Below are 24,166 nucleotides of genomic sequence, written 5' to 3'. Positions count from 1 at the left end.
TTGATATATAGGCTGGTCCCTGCAAATCACAGTTGGCAGTGGCCTTTCTGTGTTAACCCTGGGAAAACTCTTCCCTTGATGCTTGTTTTGGGCAAGGGAACCTCCTCAGTGGCATTCTCACTTTAGACCAGTGGTTCCCACTCTTCCTAATGCTAGGACCCTTTAATACAGCTCCTCATGTTGTAGTGACCCTCAACCATAAAATCAGTTCATAACTGTCATTTTCTATGGTTATGAATCATAATGTAAATATCTGATATGCAAGCTATCTGATATGAGACCCCTGCTGTTAGATGCAGAGCAGGAGACTTCTCTTTAATATCACGGATATCTTTAACAATTACAGGTGCTTTCTCAGCATCTCTCCTTGTCCAATTGGACATTTCCCTGCACTTCTACTTGTTGCTCTCTCTCCCTGTGGATTTGGGTAAGAGCAGTAGACATGCCACAGTCTTAGTCCTGTCCTGTCTTGAGCTCTCTCTCCTCCACGATAGAGATTAGTCCATTGCTTTAGAATTCAGCCTTACTGGAGTTCTCTGAATATGGGCAGAATGCAGCCAAACTCTTATCCAAAACAGAACAGAAAGTTACAGCAGTGGGTGACAGGACAGAGACACAGCTCTGTGCTGTCACATGCAGCAGCCTAAGAAGTTTCCCGCTCATCTTTTAGGGACCTTGGCTCAGGCAAAACACGTTCCTTGACTATGACACAGAAAAGAGTTTTAGGGTGAAACAGCATGAAGTCGAGCTGGAGTTTCTTAAAGGACGTTTTAATGGCCTGTCCAGCAATTAGGGTTAAAAGAAGGAAGAAAGTAAGACACACCCAAGAACATGGGTGTGGGCTTCTCTGAGAAACTCACAGTCCATTGTCTTTACTCATAGTCACATATAGGATTTGGGTGGTTTTGAAACTAATAATTTCAAAGGGTTTCTAAGGAACCTGAATGAGATCACAGGGTGGTTCTGAAATGGCCTGGGAAGCGTTAGAAGAATAAGGTAAAGCTGTAGATGAGAGGGATGCAGAACTGCATCTTTATTGCACACAAGATTAGTAGTCTTATTTGAGAGACCCAGAAAATGTCAAAGGAAAGGAATGAGACCTCCCTCAAGGTCATATACATGCAGGCTTTAAGCTTGATATATATATTTGCTGTTTGAACACATAATATCTGTAATATCTGTATAGGAAAGGAATATTATCTCTGTGTCAGTAATCTTCATATCAGATCTTAATTGTGCTAGGGTTCTCTTTTAATTTTAAGACAGGGTCTTGTTATCAAACTTACAGGTCATAACCTATGCCCATCCCAGGCCTGGCCATTTGTCCTCAGTAAGCCAATTAAAAGCACCAAAATATTAGCTGGGAATGTTGGCACATGCCTTTAATACCAGGACTCAGGAGGTAAAATCAGGCACATCTCTGTGAATTTGAGTCCAGTCTGGTATACAAAGTGAGTTCCAGGACAGCCAAGGCTATACAGAGAGACCCTGTCTTGAAAAACAACAACAATAAAAGTGGAAAGTTAAAAAAAGGAGATGTGGCCACATCAGAAAGAGGGACAAAGGGGTCCAGCAAACTTCTCAAGTTCATCTGGGTCCTGATCAAAGCTTAAATAAAGGGCCAAGGATATCTACATCTAAGCAGTCCTGGTCAAGGTCTGCTCTTGGCAACCAGACCCATCATCATTTGGATTTCAATCTTGTCCTGAAAAATGGTCTGATAAAGTTGCAGTGTGAAAGCTCTTTCTTGGAGACAATTTACCCCTCTGGCTAGCTCAATTTGCTTCTCTTAGCTTGATATTTCTGGGGAAATTTCCACTTTTTTTTTTTGGTTCATTATTTCAACAATCTGATAGTCAACTGAGAGACTCAGTGTCTCTTAGAATATCTTCATTTCTGCCAGGCCATTTATGGTCTCAATGTGTAGTTCTGACTGGCCTGGAATTTGCTATGCAGGCCGGCCTCCAGCTTGCAGAGATCTGCCAGCCTTTGCCTTGGCCTCCCCAGTGCTGGGATCTAAAGGTGTGTGCCACCACACCCAGCTGTGCCGGAACTCTTGATGCCAGGATGGTGAAAGGCTTCAGGCAAACTCCAGCTCCTTTTCCTTCTCATGTTCCCATAAGCTTTCCTGTCTTTCTGTCCTGCCTTAGGATTCCTTCTGGATCAGTTCTTGATAAGAGTCTTCCTTCTATTGGAAACTCTTTAAGCCAGTCCTCCAGGGCCTGTGTTTCTCTCAGAACTTTGATCTTGCAAGCTACCACCAGAATGTTCCATTAGACTCTGCTTACAGCACTCTAGAGCTTTTCTTTTTTTTTTCTTTTTTAACATACACTGGTGTTTTGCCTGCATGTATATCAGTGTTAGGGTGTCAGATTGCCTGGAACTGGGGTTACATTCAGTTGTGAGTTGCCATGTGGGTTCTGGGAATTGAATCCAGGTCCTCTAGAAGAGTAACCAGTGCTCTTAACTGCTGAGCCAACTCTCCAGGCCCCACATTCCATGATCAAATTTACAGTAGTAATGGGCCCAATTCTAAGTCCTAATGTTCTGTATTTGTTACATTTCTCATTGCTGTTATAAAATGACCACAACATTTGGAAAATATTGCTTTGGCTCATGGTTTTGTTTTAATGATATTTAGCTTTAACTTTATCAGGATAATAAAGTGTGGTGTTTTGTTTTGCTTGTGGTGCTGGGGATCAAAGACAAGTCCTTGGGCGTGCTAGGCAGGCACAGTACTGCTGAACTACATCCCTCTCCAGCTCCACGTGTTAAAAAGATTAAACTTGTTGGCATTTTCTAATTGGTTATTTACTATATCAGCTAATGTTTGTTTCATTTTGACATACTTTTAAAAAGCTTTTATTTGGACTTTCCCCATATTTATCTATTATTTTTAATTGCACTTGGAGTAAAATCAATTTCCCTTGCTACATTTCGGTGTTGTCTTTCTTAGTATTATATCTATTGTCATGTTTTGGGATTTCCCTGAGAGATAGCATGCGTTTTTCTCACCTCCATGATAGAACCTCCGTGAGATAGAGACTACATTAGCAGTGACAATGGCACACTGAAGATCACATTGTAAGTAGCTCAACTCTGTTAGTAAGGTTCCATCTCCAGACAGACATCAACTGTTGCAACAGAGTTTTTCAATACCCATTATCTAGTGGGGGAAATGAGATTCAGGCAGGTTATCTGTTGTTGTGTGACAAACTACTAAAAATTTCTATCTTGTCAACAATGACTGTCTCAGGGTTATTATTTCTCCTGATTGTATTGGTTGATCAGGATTGGCTAGGTAGTTACATTGTTCCACATAGTACAGGCTCAAGTCATTGCATCAAAGTAGAACTGACCTAAGGCTGAAGTGCTCAACATAAGTCTCACTCTGCTCATTCTTTCTCCATATGGCTGTTCTCATTAAACACCTTGTCTGGCCTTTTTCACAAAAATAGCCATTAGCTTTCAAGAGAAAAGTTCCAACAGGGCATGGCCCACTTCATAAACATTTATGAAGCATTTGCTACATTTCATTTCCTGAGGGTACCATTGGTGAAGCAAGCCACATGATCAAAACCTAGACGCAGTGTGGGAGGGAGCTACATAAAGGTTATCAATTAACATGTCATTTCTTGAAGGTCACCAATGTAAAATTCTAGTTCAAGGCTGGGTCCTGTCCCTAGCCGCACATGGATGGTGCCTGCATCTCCAGGAGTTAACGCCTGGTCCAGGTTTTACTGCTGCAACTTACAATGTCCAGGGTCTATGTAGCTTTTAGTCTTGATGAACAGTTCGCAATTTTGATTCTGTATGTTTGGTTCTTTAAAAAATACACACATACAGCAAAACACATGCCTTTCTCATTTATGTTATATCTGATTTTTCTATTTGAAACAGAACAAGGAAAAGAGTCACAAAATAATTATTGAAAAAATGTCATATTTGCGGGAAATCTGGGTAAGCGTCAAGTACATTTTCTTCTTACTAACAATGTCAGCATTCTGGCTACATCTCTTCTCGATCTACTTCTTGTATAATTACACAAAAACATCTACTGAACTATCAGCATCTTCATTCACTTTTTTTCTGGAAAGATTCATACTCTAAACTTGTATGAGCACCCTCTACTTGTTGTTTCATAAATGCTGGTAGATAGACATGCTCTTTCCCTTGAAACTCTCAGCATTTTTCAATATAAGAAATAATACACTTAGCAATTCCCTTTCTTACAGGCAGCTTCACACCAAATTTTCTTTGTGTACATACATATAGCAAGCTTTCAATACATGTGTGATCCTTCCCACTCTCAAAGTATCTAAGGAAGCTTATTTACATTTGAATTTGCAAAGAACTACATTTTAAAGGAAGATGATACCTACATTTATTTTACATCTTTTCTTTTTTAGCCCATTTGATAGTACAACTGGTACTGGCTGCCTTCATGCTTTACGTATCACCAGAAAATACTGCACAACAACATCTTAGTCAAATGTTAGTGGCTTCCAAGAACATTCTCTAAAACAGTGGTTTTCAAATGCTGTGACCTTTAAATACAGTCCCTCACATTGTGGTGACCCCCAACCATAACATTATTTTCGTTGCTACTTTATAGCTGTTGCAAGTTTGCTACTGTTATGAACTGTGATGTAAATGTCTAACATGCAAGAGGCTCCAAGCCACAGGCTGCTCTAAAAGGATGTTTTGAGGCCATTCCCACATTTATCCCCATATTTATCACTTAACTCTGCTACAATTTTCTTTTGGCTTTTAGAAAATAGCGTTAACTTTAGCACAAGTTTCACGGTGATAGTGATGTTGCTCAGAAAATAATTTATTCTAGAAAGTGCAGGAATGGCAGTGCTGGGGAACTGCAAGTACCAGCAATTCATAGAATTCTGACTTCTTGACGAAGGGCCACTATAGCATGATCTGGCTCCAGACCTCAAAACACTTTTGGCTGAGGACTGAAACAGCTTGAGTGGGACCGTTTCAGGTTATAGCTAAGATCCGCACCACTCCCCCTCCCCCGCCCACCCGCCCCGGACCGCAGAATTGTAAGACAAAATACAAAATCTGAACTTTTAAAAGGAACGTCCTCAATTTTGGGGATATGCATAGATATGTAGGTCTGAAATTCAAATTTCATAATTTCGTTTTGACTTGTGATTTTTTTAAAGCTGTGTATTTTTATTTATTGCATTTAGCAACCCTGCCAGAATGATTTAAAAAAAAAAAAAGAACGTGGCTGGGTCTGGGGCAGTATCAACTATAAAACACCCTGACGCTACTTTCCCCGCCTCCCGCCGTGCCCTCTCCTCGTCCCCTCCAAGTCTCTCGATAATCAGGAGGTGGGGAGAGAACAGGCTTCTTGAGAAGTGATGCCGTAACTGGGTAACCAGTGTACGTGTGCTTCCAGCGATCTTCCGTAACTCTTAGGAGACGTGCTCCGACGCTCGCTGACGTAACAGTTTCGCGCTAGAGAGTTGAGATTGACTGGGCGTCTCTCTTTTACGTAAATTCAGAACCTCTGTGTGATTGGCTGTCATGGGGGCGCGGCACTCGGGTCGCGGACGCTTCTGATTGGTGCTTTGGAGCAACGGGGCGGAATTCTGCTTACAGCCGCGGGAGGTCCGGACAGAGGCGGCCATGGGACTGGAGGGTAAGTACGTGTCTTGGCTGTCCTTTCCAATGCTCTAGGTCCCTTCTTGACAGGTTGTGCGCTTCTCCTAGGTGCATGGCAGGCTGTGGAGAAGGTGAAACCCACGCTGCCTGAGGCCCGGAAGTCGATTCCGATGCTCTCCGTAGTTGAATAGGTTGAGGGTGAATTGAGGGCTGGAGCTGGTTCCTAGGCTGAGTTTAGTAGAGCTAAGGGATTGGAACCTCAGGACGTTGTTCCGACTCCTTCTGAGTCTGGCCAGAAGTTGCCTGATCCTGGAGGGGTGGCTGATGGACCGGGCTGACCCACTTTTTGCCTCTAATGCACCCGGACCACCTCAAGGAGTCAAGAGGGTGCATTGCCCTGGGAATGGATTAAAGTACGATTCTCTTGATTTCTCAGCTCCGTCCGATCTGATCCCCCTCTAAGACTTCTCGGGAGCTTCTACCACTAAGGAAGCTAGCTCACTGGCCATAACTGAAAATTTTGAGCTCTTCTTGACTTTGTCATTTACGTGGCTTGGGTAGGGACCTTGCACACGTTTACTCAACCTGTAATGCTCAAGGGAGAATTCACCCGATTTTACAGCCTCTCTTCATCCATAGAAGCTAAGATTCAGTGAATATGCAATATATTGTACTTTTACGCAATAAAGATTTTAGGAGTGTTATCCTAATGGCAAGCAGACTCAGAACCTTGGGGGCCAGTTATGGACTTTGAAATATTACATTTGGTTCCTTGTTTCTGTTGTCCTTATAATTCCCTTCTTAAAACTAAATAGGAGTAAGATCCAGGTTTAGATGACATGTGATAGGAGAGCAGCATTAGCCACTTAAGAGTGTTAACTTGAGGCTTTCCTTTCCTTTTGTAAGCTTGATATTTTCTTGCTCTCATCACTTATTTATTGATTGGTTGTAAGTTTCATCTTCTCTTTTCTTCTTTTTCCTAGCTAATGTGACAGGGTCCCCCATGTATCCCAGTCTTACCTGTCCTGGAACCCTCAACTCTCTGCCTCCCAAGTACGTGTTTCTTCCCTGCCTCCCAATTTTGTTTCTGAAATACTATATTATACGTGTAGATGAATTTGTTGCAGAAAATCAACACGCATAGTTTGCAGGTGAGACCTGAAACTTCAGAATTTAGGATGACAATTCTTCGTTGAGCTCTAAGCATCGATAGAACTGAATGTTGAACGAACATATCGTATCATATAGCTTTAGGGGACTCCTAAGGGAAACACTTCCTACCTTAGGTGTGGGAAAGAGTCCACACATACAGCCCATGTCCAGTTCTATGTTTCTTTTCAGAGTCTGCACTGAAAGGAGGGCAGTCATGGAGGAAAGGCCTACATAACTAAAAGAAAGGTTCAGAAAAGAGAAGGGAGCAGTTTGAGTATCAGCATCTTTGAATAAGGAAGGAGAAGCTGGATTGGCTGCAGCATGAGCTCCAGGTAACACTTGAAGAGGTTATTCTTAAAAAAGAAAGTTCTAGCTCCAGGTATATTTTAATGGAAAGTGCAAAGCAGAACCTTCCAGGATGAACTTGATAACTAGCTAAGCTGTGCAACAGCAATCAGCACGTTTTCTGTGAAGAGCCAGATGGTAAACATTTTAGGCTCTGCAGGTCATATGATCTCTTTTGAAGCCACTCTGCTATTGTAGCACAGAAGTGGCCATTCACACAAATGAATGGGCAAGTCACGTTCCTGTAAAATTTAGTTTATAAAAAATAGACGGTGTGCCAATATAATGAGATTCAGATCCTAGCCTGGTTTAGTATACTTTTCCGCCTCAAAAACCAGAACAAAAGGCATCGCTATAAACACAACAGCTGTTTTTGCGATTTTTCATGACTCTGGAATCTGCTGGACTTAGCTGGTGGTACTTTTATGAGTCTTTTCCGGGGTTGCTATGGGAGGCTGCCTTTAGCTAGTAGTCTGGCTAGAGACTCACACAGGTAAGAATGTAGAGATGCCTGGGTCCCTACCCCTCTCCATTTTTCTCTCATTGACTCTTCCATATCCTTCACGCCCAGTAGCCGTATGATTTAATGCAGTAGCTACAGAAGTGAAAGCCATCAGACCTCTCATAGGCTGAGGTCAAAGATTTGCATGTCACTTCTACCATGTCCTGTAGCTTAAATAGGCCACGTGCAAGGGAGATTCCTAGGTGTGATGGCACATGCCTGTAATCCCAGCCCTCAGGAGGCAGATGTTGGGAGTATGAGTTCAAGATCAGCATGAGCTACATAGCTAAAACTTGGCCTAAAAATTTGTTGGGAGAGATGATCAGTAATGAAATGGCCTGCCACGTTGTGCTCCCTCTAACTTCTTTAAGCCTTAGACTTTGCATTTATACTATATAACTGATACCTTGTTTAGGTTTGTCAACTAGACTGGTAGCATATAGAAAACTCTAGGTCTGTGTAGTGTTAGATGTATAGTGATTTAATAAATGATAAAGTGATGAAGAGAGGGGAAATATATGGGTATATCTTTAATTATTGGAAAGAGTTGGTTTGTTTTTATGGCAAACCATTCTGTACTAACAAACATTTAAAATGTACCAGTTTTGTGGCTCAGTGAACACATTGCAGAATATCAGTTTTGTCATATGACACATCACCATACTAACAAGTAAATGTTGTCAAATGAATACATTTATAACATGTTTTGCTTTTATTTCTAAAGAGAAAGCTTTTTAAAAAATGCCTCACCAGATGTGGTAGCACACACCTGTAATCCCAGCACTTTGGAGGCAGAGGTAGGCAGATTGATTTGAGTTTGAGGCCAGCCTGGTCTAAAAAGAGAGTTCCAGGACAACCTTACAGAGAGAAACTCTGTCTCAGAAAACCAAAACAAAAAAACCAAAACAAAATAAAACAAACAAACAAAAAACAAAACAAAACAAAAAAACAAAAAACATTTAAAAAAAACCCACCAAAAAACCAAAACCAAACAAAGAAACAAAAACAACAACAAAAATCTCAGCCTTAAAACTATTCCTAACAGGTTTTGGAATAGGAAATAGGATGAATCTTTGAACTGATGTCCTGTTTTTCTGTTTCAGGTGATGGAAGACACATTTCATAACTGGCTTGCTTTGAGAACTGATGCCTGAACCACCTCAGCATGGCCAATAGAGGAGGAGGTGGACATGGCCAGCCTCCCTCTGTGACGCCTTCCTGGTTTAGCCCTCGAAGTCTTACCACCAATAGGACTTGCACCCATAATATATGCATGGTGTCTGACTTTTTCTACCCGAACATGGGAGGTGTGGAAAGCCACATTTACCAGCTCTCTCAGTGCCTCATTGAGAGGGGGCACAAGGTTATTATTATTACCCATGCTTATGGAAATCGAAAAGGCATCCGTTATCTCACCAATGGCCTCAAAGTTTATTATTTGCCTCTGAGAGTCATGTACAACCAATCTACAGCCACAACTCTGTTTCACAGTCTGCCATTGCTCAGGTACATATTTGTTCGGGAGAGAGTTACGATAATCCATTCCCACAGTTCTTTTTCTGCCATGGCCCATGATGCTCTCTTCCACGCCAAGACAATGGGGCTTCAGACAGTCTTCACGGACCATTCCCTTTTTGGATTTGCTGATGTCAGCTCGGTGCTTACAAACAAGCTTCTAACTGTGTCTCTTTGTGACACAAACCACATCATTTGTGTCTCTTACACTAGTAAGGAAAACACTGTACTAAGAGCAGCACTGAATCCTGAAATAGTGTCCGTCATTCCTAACGCTGTAGATCCTACTGACTTCACTCCAGAACCATTTAGGAGGCATGATAGTGTAATAACTATTGTTGTTGTCAGCAGACTTGTATACAGAAAAGGTAATGACATAGTAGCTTTATTTGCATTGACGACTTTTTTTTTAATATTCCTTGTGGGAAAGTGTTCAATACCTGTTTGTGATGATCGCCTGCCTTTTCATTCTGTACAGTGGCTTTATAATGACTTGTAGCTATTGCAAGGGAAGGTCAGCTATCAGTTTATACATCTAAGAAGAGAAATGTTTAGAGTGGCTTTGAATGCTGCCCCAACCTTCAATGTTGTAATGGTTCCTGAACAAGAGAAAGCATTGGCCAGATGTCCTTGAATCAGATCTTGGTAAAACTTAAGAGATCTCTGAGCAGGTAGTCAGAATAGAGTGTTGAGTTGCCTTTTTGGCATTACAGAAGTAATGGGTTCTCATTGCAGATGTTTTCAAACTTCACATAGCACATTTGTGATTATCTTATTCAGAGATGGCCCTAGTAACTATTTTCATTGGTAACTTCTTGTTCTTTGTACGTCTGTACATGTTCAGGATCAACGGGCCTTTTGGACATATGGCTGCCCTGTGGCTTGCTGCTTTCATCTATTCTGCAAGGCATTAATATCATCAGTCAAGTGATGAAGAAGGGAGTAGATGGCCCAGCATCAAAGGCTCATGGCCCATCTTGGACAGGTTGCTCAGTAGCTCTGGGTCAGTTTTTTATTTCCTTAGGTCAGAACAGGAACTTTGTAAAGGTTCAGAGGTGGCTCTTAAAAGCATCTTTGCATAGATTATATTCCACCCCATCTGCTGTTATCCCTCCAGAGTATTTTGTTCTTGTTGCTCGTTTTCAAATTTCTGTGGCACTAACATAGCATTTGTGTTTGTTGCACATTTGAAACAACCTGCTTATTAACATAGAAATGGCCTCCCAGATGCTGGTTGAAAAGCTGTCCCATAATGAGAAATCTCATAAATTTGAGGGCGGGGGCAGTAACAAATACTACATACTTCCCCTTAACTATTTGAATCTCCAACATTTGAGCACATGCTGAATTGTAAGGAGCTTGGTTTAGAACTGTAGGACGTAAGGGATTGACTCACTAATTATGGCTGCATCACTTCCAACAATTGCCTTCACAGAGCAAGCATACTGTTACCAGTCTGGGTCTCCTTTAAAGGGGTGGCTAAAGTGTTTGAAACAATGTGTTGGATTTTTTGCTGTTGTTGTTGTTGTTGGTGGTGGTGGTGGTGGTGGTGGTGTGTGTGTGTGTGTGTGTGTGTGTGTGTGTGTGTGTATACCCCTGGCTGTCCTGGACTCACTTTGTAGACCAGGCTGGCTTCAAACTCAGAATGATCCTCCTGCCACTGCCTCTCGAGTGCTGGGATTACAGGCATGTTATACTGCACTTGGCTAATGTGCTGGATTTTTAATTTGCTTTCAGGTTGTTTGTTTGTTTTTGATTTTGTTTTTATTTTTCGAGACAGATTTTTCTCTGTGTAATAGCCCTAGCTGTCCTGGAAGTCATTTTGTAGACCAGGCTGGCCTCGAACTCACAGCCTGCCTCTACCTCTCAGAGTACTGGGATTACAGGCATGTGCCTCTGTGCCCAACTAATGTGCTGGATTTTTAACTTGCTTTCAGGTTTTTTGTTTGCTTGTTTTTGTTTTTCGAGACAGTATTTCTCTGTGTAGCCTTGGCTGTCCTGGACTCGCTTTGTAGACCAGGCTGGTCTTGAACTCACAGAGATCTGCCTGCCTTAAAGGTGTGTGCCACCATGCCAGGCCTTGCTTTCAGTTTTACTCTCCAGTTTAGGTCACTTCTCATCTGACAAGTTTTTTCTCTTGCAGCCATTCATCGGCACTTTTCAAACTATTTAGCTTTTGTAGAAACATGTCATCAGCTTATATTTTAATTAAATTATTCAATAAAGTCATAAGGAAAATGGACATAAGATGAATTTATGGAGAAATGCCAGCAGGCTATGCTCTGCCATGTGGCTATATATTTGGGAGTCCGCACTGGCCAGTATAGGAGAAGGTTTTGATGTCTCTGAACAACCCTCTTAAGTGGAGGTTGATTAGAAAACTTGGACTCAATTACATTTTTGGGGTGAAGGAAATAATTTCTTCCTATTTAATCAAGATTATGTGAGTAGAATTCTGTATTCTGAACCCCTGCTGCATGATCTATTTATCATAACTTTAAATTTTTGCCCAATTTTTTTTTTAATTAAATAGCTTACTTTGGTGAGCTAGATGAGAAAGTATGGTGGCATGTGTGATTGAAGGTCAGCATAGTTATGCATACAAAGGTTACACATACTATTTATCTCATTAATGTGGTGTTTTAACTATCAGCTAGCTACTAGTGGAGTCAAAGTTATGGCCTTTACACAGAGATAGGGTTTCTCTGTGTAGCCTTGGCTGTCCTCAAATTCCGTCTGTAGACCAGGCTGGCCTCGAACTCAGAGATCCCTGTGTGTCTGCCCACTGAAGTAGATTAAGAGGATGAAGCCATGTTCTTCTTGTCCAGCTTTTGTGGAGAAAGGCTGGCTTCTGGGCCTTTTCCTTCTATCTAGTCAGGGTTTCCCACCGTTCTTGGTGTGTGCAGGCACCCCCAGCTGCTTACTGTAGTAATGACAACATTTGTATTCTGCAGTTCATAAAGCCTTTGCATGGTACAGTACCTCACTTGCCCCAACAACTGTAGGGTAGATGTTATCTGCAGGTAACAGACAAAGAAACAGTCTGAGAGAGGGTAAGTAACTCGCCCAAGGTAACAACAGTAACAGATCACAAACAAGAGTTCAGCTCTTGAGTTAAGGTCTTGTGTTCCTACCCTCAGTCTCACCATGGTTATCCTGGAACAGATCTGAGCATCCCTTAAAATGTGGTTAGGCTGTGTGTTATCAAGTCGATTTGACCCAGAGGTAGTTTTTCTCTGGTTTATGTGAATATGATCCATAGTCTGTGTGTGTGAAGTTTTGTGTTAGAGCCTTCTTAGAATCTAGCTACAGGAAGCTTGTTGGGTTTTACTTATTTGTTTTATAGCGAGAAAGGAAAAAATTGCTTTATTGGTAGAATATACAATATAGCATTGATGGTACTGACTGGCTTCGTTTCATATACGGTTTTTGTCATGATTAAATGACCCAGTGCATCTGAACTAGATTGTGAATGAATTAAGAGTTCAGTAAACGTAGTTGTCACTGTCAGCAGCTGTGATGATTGCTCCTTTTTTTGTATGAAAAATTGACACCTAATATTCTCTCTCTCTTTTTTTTTTCTGTTTTCTTGTTTTCGTTTTTGAGTCAGGGTTTCTCTATGTAGCCTTGGCTGTCCTGGACTTGCCTTGTAGACCCAGGTAGCCTCGAATTCCACAGTGCCAGGATTAAAGGCATGCGCCACCATGCCCAGCCCCAATATTTTCTTTAAAATGAGGAAAAGAAAGAGATTGTAGGGAGCTAAACTCGAAGTGGCACTAAGGCATTTCCTGGTTATTCGGCTAAGCAGCCTCCTCGTGTAGAAAACCTGTGTCTGAATATAGTTTTGGTATATATAATCATTTGGAAAATCTGTTAATGACTGCACAAAGTGGCTAAGTTCAGAGCATCTTCCAGAGATATGGGCAGCTTCAGAAGCTCACAATAGCCAAAGCTAATTTTCCTATTAAGGAAAGAATCTGTGGAAGCAATGATGTTGTTATGGTTTATCTTAACAGAAGCTTCGAGCAGGAAAAATCCTAAAAGAAGTCAGATACACAGAACGGATAGGATGTTTTTTGTCTATATATTCAGTATCTCAAAGTAAAGACTAGAGGGAGTTCCTTTATCTGGAGTATAGGTAGACTTTATGAAATTTACTTCTTTGTATCCCTAATGATCACTTCAAAGACTCAGGGGACAGCCATTCTGAAAGTGCAAACTGAGGTGCTGCAGTGGTGAAATGCTCAAGCATTTGCAGGGGACTGTGGTTGGGCAGTGACCTAAAACCACATCCACCATCTGTACCTGGATGAAAAGAATACTGGATGAAAACCTAAGGAGATTTGTCATTAGCCACATTCAATTCACGCAAAATGAAAGAAGATGTGGGTTTGTAATCTACTAAGAAGAAAGGAAAGCCCCCCAAACCTCTGTTCTCCCACTGTGCTTTTATAATTGATCTGCCTATTTTGAGGAAGATTGATAGGGAAAATGTCATTTGTGTGCATATGCAAATATATGTGTTTGCAGTCTTTAATGGAATAAATTCAGCTCAATAGATTATTTCATGTTGTTGATGAACTAAATTCCCAAATAGTGTCAGCATTGCTGTGGTTTTTAAATAGCTACTCTTTAGACCAGTATGGTTTGGCTCGCTGTATTGCTTTATGTCTGTCCCCTGAGATTATGCTTACATATTATATGAAGACCATTTTCTTTTCTGAAAACAAAAGCAAGATATACCCTTAGGTCTATGGGCTGTACAGTCAGGGTCCTGCTACCTTCATTTCCTGGTGTTCATTGTGAAGAGCCGTAAATCTCTGTGCAAACTGCACTTTGAACAAAGTGAAGGCAGTAAGTAGACTGTTGCTTAGCCCCTTCCTGTTGCAGGAAGTGGAATCATAGACCTGTTGGTTTTTATAGCTGGAGACCTTGGACTTTAGGTATATCTGTGTCGGCATTTACTAGGCCATGATGAGAGGGTGGACTGCTTTTAAAAACTAAGAAAAGAGCTAGGGTGAGAGCTAGATTTCTAGGTGTCTCTGTGCTCTGGAGAAAGCTAACAGAAACTTTATCTTAATTAAATACACTTTTTCAAAGTAGGCAGTATGAGCAAGTGAATGGCCTAAAAGATACAGAGTTGAAACAGGATTGTTCATGATTGGGGTCTGTGGCCATAGCAGTGCATGTCAGAACCTGTGTCTTCAAGTATTGTGCTTGGAAACCAATGGCAGTTGGTAAGTAATTCCCCGCCTCTGGCTAGCAGTAGTTGATACTTAAGACAAGTGGATTCTCCAGGGACTCTTGAGGGTTTTTGTTTAATGCTAAATATTAATATTTCCAATGTTCCACTTTATAATTTCAGGGACTGATTTGCTTAGTGGCATAATACCTGAACTCTGTCAGAAATACCAAGAATTACATTTCCTAATTGGAGGAGAGGGACCAAAGAGAATCATTTTGGAAGAAGTACGGGAAAGATACCAACTACATGACAGGTATTAGTGGCTTCCAAGTCACTGTGGGTGGGCAAATGGCAGTTGTTTATGTTGGCATTTGACTACATGCCTGACTTAGGTGTGTTCCCGCTTCTGCTTATAAGAGGCGTGCAGATAGAAGGCATGGTTTTGTGAGTGTATATCAAGTAAAGCTTATAGAAGACACAACTTTGGTCCATTAGTTGAACGTTGACTTGGGAGCAGTTGGTGGAGGCATGATGAGAGATATGAGGATGGAGGGAGGGCTTTGTTTGGAAATGGTTGCAGGTTCCCAAGTCATCTTATGCTGTGATTTAAATGTTGTGATCCAGTCATGTAAGTTGCTGTGCACATACAGAATCGGACATCGCTTTCCCTCCATAATGTCTTCAACACACAATATGTGTATATGCGAAGTGCTCATTTGAAGAGGCTTACTTTCCCATTTAGAAAGAACACTTTTTTAACGTTTAATTATGAATGTGTTATTAATGTGTTTATTAGCCAGGTGTGGCAATGCACGCCTTTAATCCCAGAATTTGGGAGGCAGAGGCAGACGATTTCTGAGTTCGGAGGCCAGCCTGACTACAGGGTGAATTCCAGGACAGCCAGAGCTATGTAGTGAGACCCTATCTTGAAACAAAACAAAAAATTAATGTAATATTCATTGAACACAAGCCAGGCAGTGGTGGCTCAGGCCTTTAATCCCAGCACTTGGGAGGCAGAGGCAGGTGGATCGCTGTGAGTTCGAGGCCAGCCTGGTCTACAAAGTGAGTCTGGGACAGCCAAGGCCACACAGTGAGACCCTGTCTCAAAAAACAACAACAACAAAAAATTCATTGAACACAAACTAGTTTCAGAGAAGTTGAAATTGCGTCACATCAGCTGTAACACAATAGCTTTCTGAAGTTGTTTCTATTACCCTGACTGGAGTCTGGCCCTATCTAATCTTTTGAGGTGGAAAACACTCTCGATAGCAACAATATAAATAACAGACTTGGCTCAGAAGTTACATTTATTTTGTGGCATGACTTTTTTTTTTTTTTTAATCCCCTTCTTTCTCCCTCTTTCATTGCAAAACTTAGGGTTCAACTTTTGGGAGCTTTAGAACACAAGGATGTTAGAAATGTCTTAGTTCAAGGACACATTTTTCTTAACACCTCCCTCACTGAAGCCTTCTGCATGGCAATCGTGGAAGCTGCCAGCTGTGGTTTGCAGGTAAAACACTTTAAGGGCTCTCGTGGCATTCTGTGCTTGCAGTGTATGGCAACTTCATATGTTTTTGGTGTGGTCTTTTTGCTTTCCCTGAGAGATGATCACAGTGGGTCATGTGCTCTCTCTGCTTTTTTTAAGGTCGTCAGCACAAAGGTTGGTGGGATTCCTGAAGTTCTTCCGGAAAATCTTATTATTTTATGTGAGCCTTCAGTAAAGTCTCTGTGTGAAGGCCTGGAAAAAGCTATTTTCCAAGTGAAGTCGGGGACATTGCCAGCTCCAGAAAACATCCACAATATAGTAAAGACTTTCTACACCTGGCGGAATGTGGCAGAGAGGACTGAAAAAGTATGTCACATGACCAAAAAAAAAAAGTTGCTCAAATTCCTTGATATTTTGCATGTAGTTTGCTTTCTCTTGCATACAAGCATTCCTTATGTGTTTTGGTTTAAGTGTCTGAGACCTTCCAAAGGAAAAAGAGTAATTATTTATACATCAGGTTGGATACACATGCCGGGCTACTTTTCTACATAAATCAATGCCCTTGGACTCTGAAAATAATAACAGCAGTCTAGTCTCATTAAACTCTTTCTAAAGAAGTTACGAAAGTTTCTAGAAGTCATAGCAGTTAGAAGCAAAAAGAGCTAAAATCATTGTGTTGGGGCTGTTTCTAATTCTATAGCACATAAGGGCGGGTAGCAAAAGGGTAGCTCATTGCAGGGCCTCTCTAAGTTGTGAATGTTGAATTCAGAAAACTTTCGAGTAGCGTCTTTCCTAATAATGACTGGTATTCTGCCAGAAAGAATGTTCATACCTTTAGGTTGATTGACACTTTGTTAGAGTTCAAAATATATGTGAAAATAAGAACAAATGGTCAAGCAGAATGAAGCAGCCACGGGGAATTTCCACAGGGTCACATACAGGGCTGATTGGCCACTTAGAGAGGAAGACTGTGGGAAATGCTTCTTGATTCTGGCCTCGGGTAACATTCATTCTACTCGGGTAACTTTCATCTGTTAGGTCTTCCTTGTATCTCCTTCCTTGTTCCTCGTGTTACCACATGCCAAGCTGAAGGAGAGAACTCACTCTTTTTAGTATGTAGAAATCCTATACCAGAAAGACAGTGAAGCAGAGCATGGAGAGAGAGGGTCATAGTTTAGATCCGGGTTTTAAGCTGTTGGTGATAAATATGGTGGCACAGTGAGTTTCCAGCCTGGAAAATCTTGCTTGGTTTGAGATACAAGTTCTCATATGTGAGATCTCTTTCTAAAAATGGACATATATATGTTTCATTGATAGAAGAAATATTGGAAACAGATATAACTTTGACTGAAGATTCATATCAACTTAGGAAAATAGCCACCTTTTTCCCCTGGGAGTTGGACTGGGTATCAGTTTTCTGTGGGGGTACATGTTGGAATTATGTGGGTAGCATCTTGAGACTATATACCCCATGCTATTGTCCCTTTACCTCCCCAGCCACTCCTACGTTTTGACTTGTTCGTGGTGCAACTGAAATGCAGTTTGGATTATGGTTGGCAGGAATATTTGGCCAGACAGGTTTTTTCGGTGATCTGGGACTCCACCCTGCTGTAGGATCATAGCGCTGTAAATTCTGATTTGACTTTTGTGTCTTACAAACCTCCAATGTCTGAGCTGTTGTTGGTAAGCAGCCCGCATTGAAGGAGCTAATTAGCATTTTTTATAATAATGCTTTTTCTTGTAGTTATTCCTTGAGGTAGTAAAGCATTTTATGTGTTTTTCTCTGCAAATTTATAGTACACATTTGCAGAAAGAAGCAAGGAAGGAAGGAAGGAAAGAAAGAAAGAAAGAAAGAAAGAAAGAAAGAAAGAAAGAAAAAAAGATTCCAGCCAGGCATGGTGCTTTGCACTTGGAAGAGTGAGGCAATAGGATGACCCTGAGTTCCAGGCCAACCTGGGCTGTACAGTGAGTTCCAGGCTAGTTCTGAGCTACCCTATCTCAAAAAGCCAAACGGAAAAAAGTAAATCCTCATTTATAATAGTCATGTTCTCTTCATAATTGTAAATTATTTATTACTTAAGATAATAAATTAATTGGCCTCACGTAAAGATGAACAAACAGGTTATTTTGTCTTTTAACTCAGGGACATTTTGATTCTTTTTTTTTTTTTTTTTTTGGTTTTTCGAGACAGGGTTTCTCTGTGTAGCCTTGGCCATCCTGGACTCACTTTGTAGACCAGGCTGGCCTTGAACTCACAGCGATCCGCCTGCTTCTGCCTCCCGAGTGCTGGGATTAAAGGCGTGCGCCACCACGCCCGGCTGACATTTTGATTCTTTTCAACTCCTTGTTTGACTGGGTTATGTAGAAAGGTAATTGAAAAGTAAATTGGAAAGTTGAATGTGCTGGCACACACCTGTAATTCCAGGACTCTGGAGGTGGGTGACAAAATGAGCAGTTTGAGGCCATCCCCAGGTACCTAGTGAGTTTGAGGCCAGCCTGGGCTACATGAAACTCTGTCTGGAAAAAAAAGTTAGAGTTTTGGCTTCAAGCATCCTTTTTTTTTTTTTCCCAGTCACAGTCCGCCAGCTTCAGGCTACACAACATTCTGATTAAAATGCTTGTACTTAACTGTCCCCAGGGTTGAAGAACTAAATTAACATATGCCATGCCTTTTGAAGGCCACTGACCTCCAGAAGAACTTGCGCGGACCATGTGACATTCTCGAGTTCACAGGGAGCCAGTTTGCATGTCTGATGTTTCCAGGATGTGGGATCAGCAGTATTTCAACTCCCCATTCTAAGCACAATCCACTTTGTTTACCCTACCAGTGTTTTTACCTGCTCTGCTGCTCAGTGTCTACTCTGTCTCCTCCCTGCTTTTGTCTGCTTCCTGATTTACTTGCAGTACAGAAGCAGACTGTGTCTCTGTGGTGTCATTGTGCATAAGCAGTATCGAGCTGTGCTTGTGTGTGTGTGTGTGTGTGTGTGTGTGTGTGTGTGTGTGTGTGTGTGTGTGTGTGTGTTGTCTGCTAGGCCCAACTCAATAGTGTGTCTACAAAAAAAAACTCTTCTGGCCTTCTAGGACTTTGCTATTGCAGTAGTCAGTCAGCTGACTGTTACTTAGTCTCTGTGTCACTCAGTGTTTAGCCCAGAATTAAGTCAATGGTAAGGACTGTGCTAAAGAAGAGCAAGCATGGTTATTTCTGTCTATACCTGTTTGCCAGATGCTCCTGGGTCAGTGTGGGTCATGGGTCACTCTTTGTTACAGGCATATGATGGCTCAGAGTGCTCATTGTCACCTTCTCTCTTCCAGGTGTATGAGCGAGTATCGAAGGAAACTGTGTTGCCAATGCATAAGAGATTGAACAGGCTCATCTCTCATTGTGGCCCAGTGACAGGCTACATTTTTGCTTTGCTGGCTGTGTTTAGCTATCTCTTCCTCATTTTCCTGCAATGGATGACTCCAGACTCTATCATTGATGTTGCAATAGATGCTACTGGGCCAAGGGGAGCCTGGACTCATCAATGTCCTCCCAATAAGAACAGAGATGAAAATGATACCGTATCTAAAAGCAGGTAGAAGCAAGCCCAAGGTAACAAGTCATACACACTTGGAATAGTCCTGTTAGCATTTGAAAATAATTTTGCTCTTTAGTTTTGGGTTTTCAAGTTGGTTTAGTAAATTATGCTACCTCTGTATCATTCACTTTTTTTTTTTTGAAAAAAGATAAACACTTATGCAATTCCTGAGTGTGGAAACTCCTTGCACTTCTTTAAAATTTAGGGGATAATGAGTTAGCCACTCAGGTATGACATTTTTCAGATTACTGAGATCCCTCTAACAGAGATGTTTTAACATTCTATTTTGGGAGCCTTGGGTGCTGAAAGGCCAAATGTCTCTGTATCTTTTTTGGCCAGTTTTTAACGTTATACCATTAATTCACATTTACCAGACGTTTACAAGGTTTCTTTAGGGAGGTACAACAATTAAGAGAACCCTTTTCAGTCAAGGTCATGTGTCCTTCATTGGACATTGAAGTATTGCTCTGAGACACTTACTAGGTCCACTCAAGGGTTACATGTAACCTGATTTTTTTGAGCAAGACCAGTTCTTTGGTTGCCAGCATGTTTGAACACCTGCTACATATGAAAGTTAAACTAGATGGTTCTCGAGACTAAGGACTAGTTAACAAGAAGTGGTAAAACAGCAAACATGCCAAAAATGCTCAAGCTACTGAATGTCAGGAAATCATCGCTGGCATACTCCCAAGTACCTCTCTGAATCTGTTTTATGCATTCTCCTAGGAAGAGACCTTGTGTGTGTGTGTGTGTGTGAGAGAGAGAGAGAGAGAGAGAGAGAGAGAGAGAGAGAGAGAGAGAGAGAGAGAGAGAGAGAAGAGATGTTGCTTTTTAAGTTCTATGGACTGACCGATACCACTGTTGATGCTAGTGTGGGCCAATCCCCTTCTGTAGTGTACATTTTAGCTCCCCTTAAATGCCTTTGTGGCTTCTGAGCAGAACATAAGAGGTGTGCCATCTCAAAACCAGCTGCTATCCTGTCCTCTCTCTGGAAGTCCCTCCCTGTCACTGTGGTCTAGCTGATCTCTGATAAGTATTGCCAGTGTGTGGAAAGGCTTCCCACCAAAATGGTTTGTTTATAGCATATCAAGTCTGAAAATTGTCAGAGCATGCAGTCTCTTTGTGGGTGGAATTTCTCAATCGTAATCACGGTTATACAGAGCCATGAGTTTTTAAATCCCAAATTATACATGTTATGTATTATTAAGCCTTTGAACTCTTTTGCATGGGTTTTTGTAGGAAAAGGACTAAAATCAAAGCAGCAAAGCACTTGTGGGTGTTCAATTTTGTCAGTATTGTAACTCTGCACAGGATTTTTTAAAAGGACGTCATTTGCAAAACTTTTTAAAAGAGTATCTTAACATGCCTATTACTTGGTTGCCACTGACATAAAAAGATATATTTGTGTTTGGTTTTTGTGGAAAGACAAATGCTAGGGAGTAATTTTTAAAAATACTGAAGTTAGGGCTTTTATTGGAGAAAAATGACCTGGTCCAAACCGCTGAGTCTTATTTGAATCTTTATGCACTAAGACAGGTGTACAGATACTGGTGCCAATATTCAGGGTAGGCACAATGTGTAATACTGACTTTATTCATTCTACATTACTTTCTTCTTTCATATTTGCTTCTAATAATTTTTGTCAAAATTATCATTGAATACTTCAGTTGTTCTTTAAGATGACAATAGAATTGAAAATTAATTTGCTCTTGTGTGTAAAGGTGTAATTTATAAATTAAAATTGTTTTCCTTTTTTGAACAAGTGAAAATAAACTTATTTGTCTAAAAGAAACCATTTTCAGGCTCCCTGGATACCTTACTTATAGCTTTCAATGCCGCACTGGTCAGTATGTAGAAGGAAACACTGTTCCACGCTGCTACACATAATTATTTGAAAGTGAAATTAGCATGGATGAAGCATTTGTTGAAAAGACACTGTATTGCTTCTGATGTTGCAGTCACACACATGAAACCTGTCTGTTAAAACATGCTCATGTCAAATAATAAAGATGAGAATAATGTTTTAATGGTTTTCTCCATTTGTCTTATTTTGTATACAGGATGTTGATTGTGGAACAGTCCCCCTCCCCATTTTCTGGGTGGATCTAATGTGTTGCTTGGTCTATTGGTAAAACAGGAAGTGTCCTTTGTCTGATGCATCACTCTGTCATCTTTTATTTCTAGAATATATGCTCTTTTGTATTCTTGAAATAGCAAGTTCAATTGTACCTTTGTTTCCTGGTTCCAATAAGCCCTTGTTTTTCTCTGTCAGTTATCACAGAAGGCAAATGAATACATCCACACACTATTGTGTGTGTGTGAACTACGTAATTATACTTTGTATGTTGCCAGCTGTTTTAAGAGAGGTTTTATTTTTCACTTTACTTACAGAGCTTAGCATGCCCTGCTTTTTGGAAGCAGCTATTTTCATTCATGTTCAGGTTTGTTTTACAAAGGAAGATGCTTTGTTTTTTTAAAGTACTTTTAAGAGTTTGTGTATATCACTGTTTTGCGTGCACGTGTGTCTATGCAACACTTTCATACACAGTGGCCAGGGAGACCAGAAGAGGGTCTTTGATCTGGAACTGGAGTTATGTATGGTTTAGAGCCACCATGTGGGTTCTGGTAACTGAACCCAGCTCCAGCACAAGAGCAGCCAGTGAGCTTAACTTTTGAGCCATCTCTCCAGCTCCCAGATGGCTTAATCTAAAATGAGAAGATTCTCCTGTGGCTGGATTGGGGTTGGTTGGTTGGGTGGGTGTGAGTTCATATTTGTGTGCATGTCAGCAGAGGCTGACACCATCTGCTGTCATTCGACACGCATCCACTTGTAAAAGCTGAGACTAGACTATTTTATTATATCATGAAATCTTTGATGGATAGAATTCAGGGGAATTTCAAAAATGTGTTTTCATTTTATGTTCATTGTTGTTTTGCCTGCATGTCAGATCTTAGAGTTATAGACAATTGTAAGTTGTCATGTGGGTGCCTGGATTTGAATCCCGGTCCTCTGGAGCAGTAGTCAGTGCTCTTATCCGCTGAGCCATCTCTCCATTTTTTAAATGTTTATTTGACTGTTTGTAAATAATGTATTTAGTTATTTTTATGCCCCTCACTTCCCTCTGCATTTCTCTCCTTTCCCACTGAAAGCCTTCTTGCCAAGTCTCCCTCATTTTGTCTTTTATTTGTGTGTCACCCTCTGAATTGAACTAGACTTGTTTGTAAGAATGTGGGTGAGGAGATTGGGGACTGCCTCTGACGTGAACTCTGGTGCCCACGATTTGACCACTTTCCCTTGGTGGGGAGGCCCAGCACACAGAAGAAAGGGAAGCAGCCTATTCTGAACCGAGATCTGATGGGCTGTGGTCCTATGGTAGGGAAGAAGGCCCCCTTCTGGGAGGGGAAGAGGGTGAAAGAGGGAGGGGAGAAAGAGGAAGATGCATGTAATGTAAGTAAATTACAATTTCAAAAAAGAATGTGGGTGTGTTGGTGGGAGGTTATGTATTGGAGCACAGACAACCTATCAATGGCTACACCACTGAACAAAATGGTATCCCTCCCCCAGCAACCTTTGCCTGCCAATGTTTCCTCAGGGAGGTGTTTATCCTCCTGAGCCCCTCCCACGTTGGCAATGGAATGTTGATGGGCTATTCTTGGGTGTCAGCTCTACTACATCTGGAATTAACTAAGGCCCATAAAGCTGGGCACGTGTTAAGGATTTTTTTTTCTTAAATCATTTCTAGTGAATAGACCTTCTTCTTGTTTGTTTTGTTTTTTGTTTGTTTGTTTGTTTTGTTTTGTTTGAGACAGGTTTTCTGTGTATCCCTGGCTGTCCTGGTACTTTATAGGCCAGGCTGGCCTCGAACTCACAGAGATCCGCCTGCCTCTGCCTCCCAGAATGCTGGCAATACAGGTGTGTGCCATCGTGCCTGCCCAGAACAGTGGACCAAGGATTCACCTATAATCTGGGCCACACCTTCTGCTGGCAGCCTACATAAAGGACATGGAAGAAGGAAACTTGCTCTCTTCGCTTGCTTGCTTCTGCTCTTGCTAGCAAGTCAATTCCTTCACTGGCACTAGAGCCTATGTTTTCAGACTTCTGGCATACACTGAAGACTAGCTGAAACATCCAATTTTGTGGACTGAACAACTACTAGATTCTTAGGCCTTTCATTGGTAGACAGGCATTGTTGGACTAGCTGGACCACAGTCTATCAGGCATTCCAATAAATCCCCTTTCTATATATAGATTCATTCTCCAAGCTCTTTTCCACTAGAGAACCTTGACTTAGACACTTTGGGTAGATTTTTATCAATTTGGAAAGAATACATATAAATAAGAATAAAAGAAAAATACTAGTGAGGGAAATTAAAAACAAATCAGCTTTACTTGTATTGGCCAGCTGATAAGAGAAACACCACTCAGGTAAGGAAGAGACTGATTCATAGACTCTATGGTGACGTCACCTGCATCCATTTTGTTATCATACTCTATTATCAAGGATAGGCCACACCCTTCAGAAGGAGTTGTCATCTTCACTGAAACTTCAAACAAATAAATGATCGAGAAAGAACTTTGCTAAGGGAGCTGGTCACAGGTGTCACCTTGTTACCTGTCACCAGAATCATCTGAGCACTTCAGTCACATTCAAACTTTCATTAGAAGCATGTGAGGTAGGCCTTCTATTCAGTATTACCTTGAAGCCAAGATTATTTTAGGTTTTTGCTTTTGTTTGGTTTTGTCTTTATTTTTTGACTAGTCAGAGTTTACAATTGGG

At 41.2% G+C, this 24,166-nt stretch overlaps 1 protein-coding gene across 7 annotated transcripts; it reads left to right on the top strand.

The window, feature by feature from the left end:
• The first annotated feature begins 5,605 nt into the window (after window positions 1-5,605).
• On the top strand, window positions 5,606-20,143 carry Piga (phosphatidylinositol glycan anchor biosynthesis class A). 7 transcript variants are annotated; one of them, XM_051141232.1, is made up of 8 exons: window positions 5,626-5,662; window positions 6,609-6,678; window positions 6,967-7,109; window positions 8,728-9,507; window positions 14,505-14,637; window positions 15,702-15,834; window positions 15,970-16,176; window positions 19,123-20,143. In XM_051141232.1, exons 4-8 carry the CDS (start codon window positions 8,790-8,792, stop codon window positions 19,387-19,389), a joined length of 1,458 nt encoding a protein of 485 aa, XP_050997189.1. In that variant the 5' UTR covers window positions 5,626-5,662; window positions 6,609-6,678; window positions 6,967-7,109; window positions 8,728-8,789; the 3' UTR covers window positions 19,390-20,143. The 7 variants fall into 7 exon arrangements, with proteins under 7 accessions (XP_050997190.1, XP_050997189.1, XP_050997191.1 ...); XM_051141233.1 differs by lacking the exon at window positions 6,609-6,678 and having other exon boundaries at window positions 5,606-5,662; XM_051141231.1 differs by lacking the exon at window positions 5,626-5,662 and having other exon boundaries at window positions 6,429-6,678.
• Window positions 20,144-24,166: the final 4,023 nt, after the last annotated feature.

This window comes from Acomys russatus, chromosome X (genome assembly GCF_903995435.1).
Source record: "Acomys russatus chromosome X, mAcoRus1.1, whole genome shotgun sequence".
Classification (NCBI taxonomy): domain Eukaryota; kingdom Metazoa; phylum Chordata; class Mammalia; order Rodentia; family Muridae; genus Acomys; species Acomys russatus.
The sequence above is the reverse complement of the archived record's forward strand: the minus strand, read 5'-3'. Positions and strand labels throughout refer to the sequence as shown.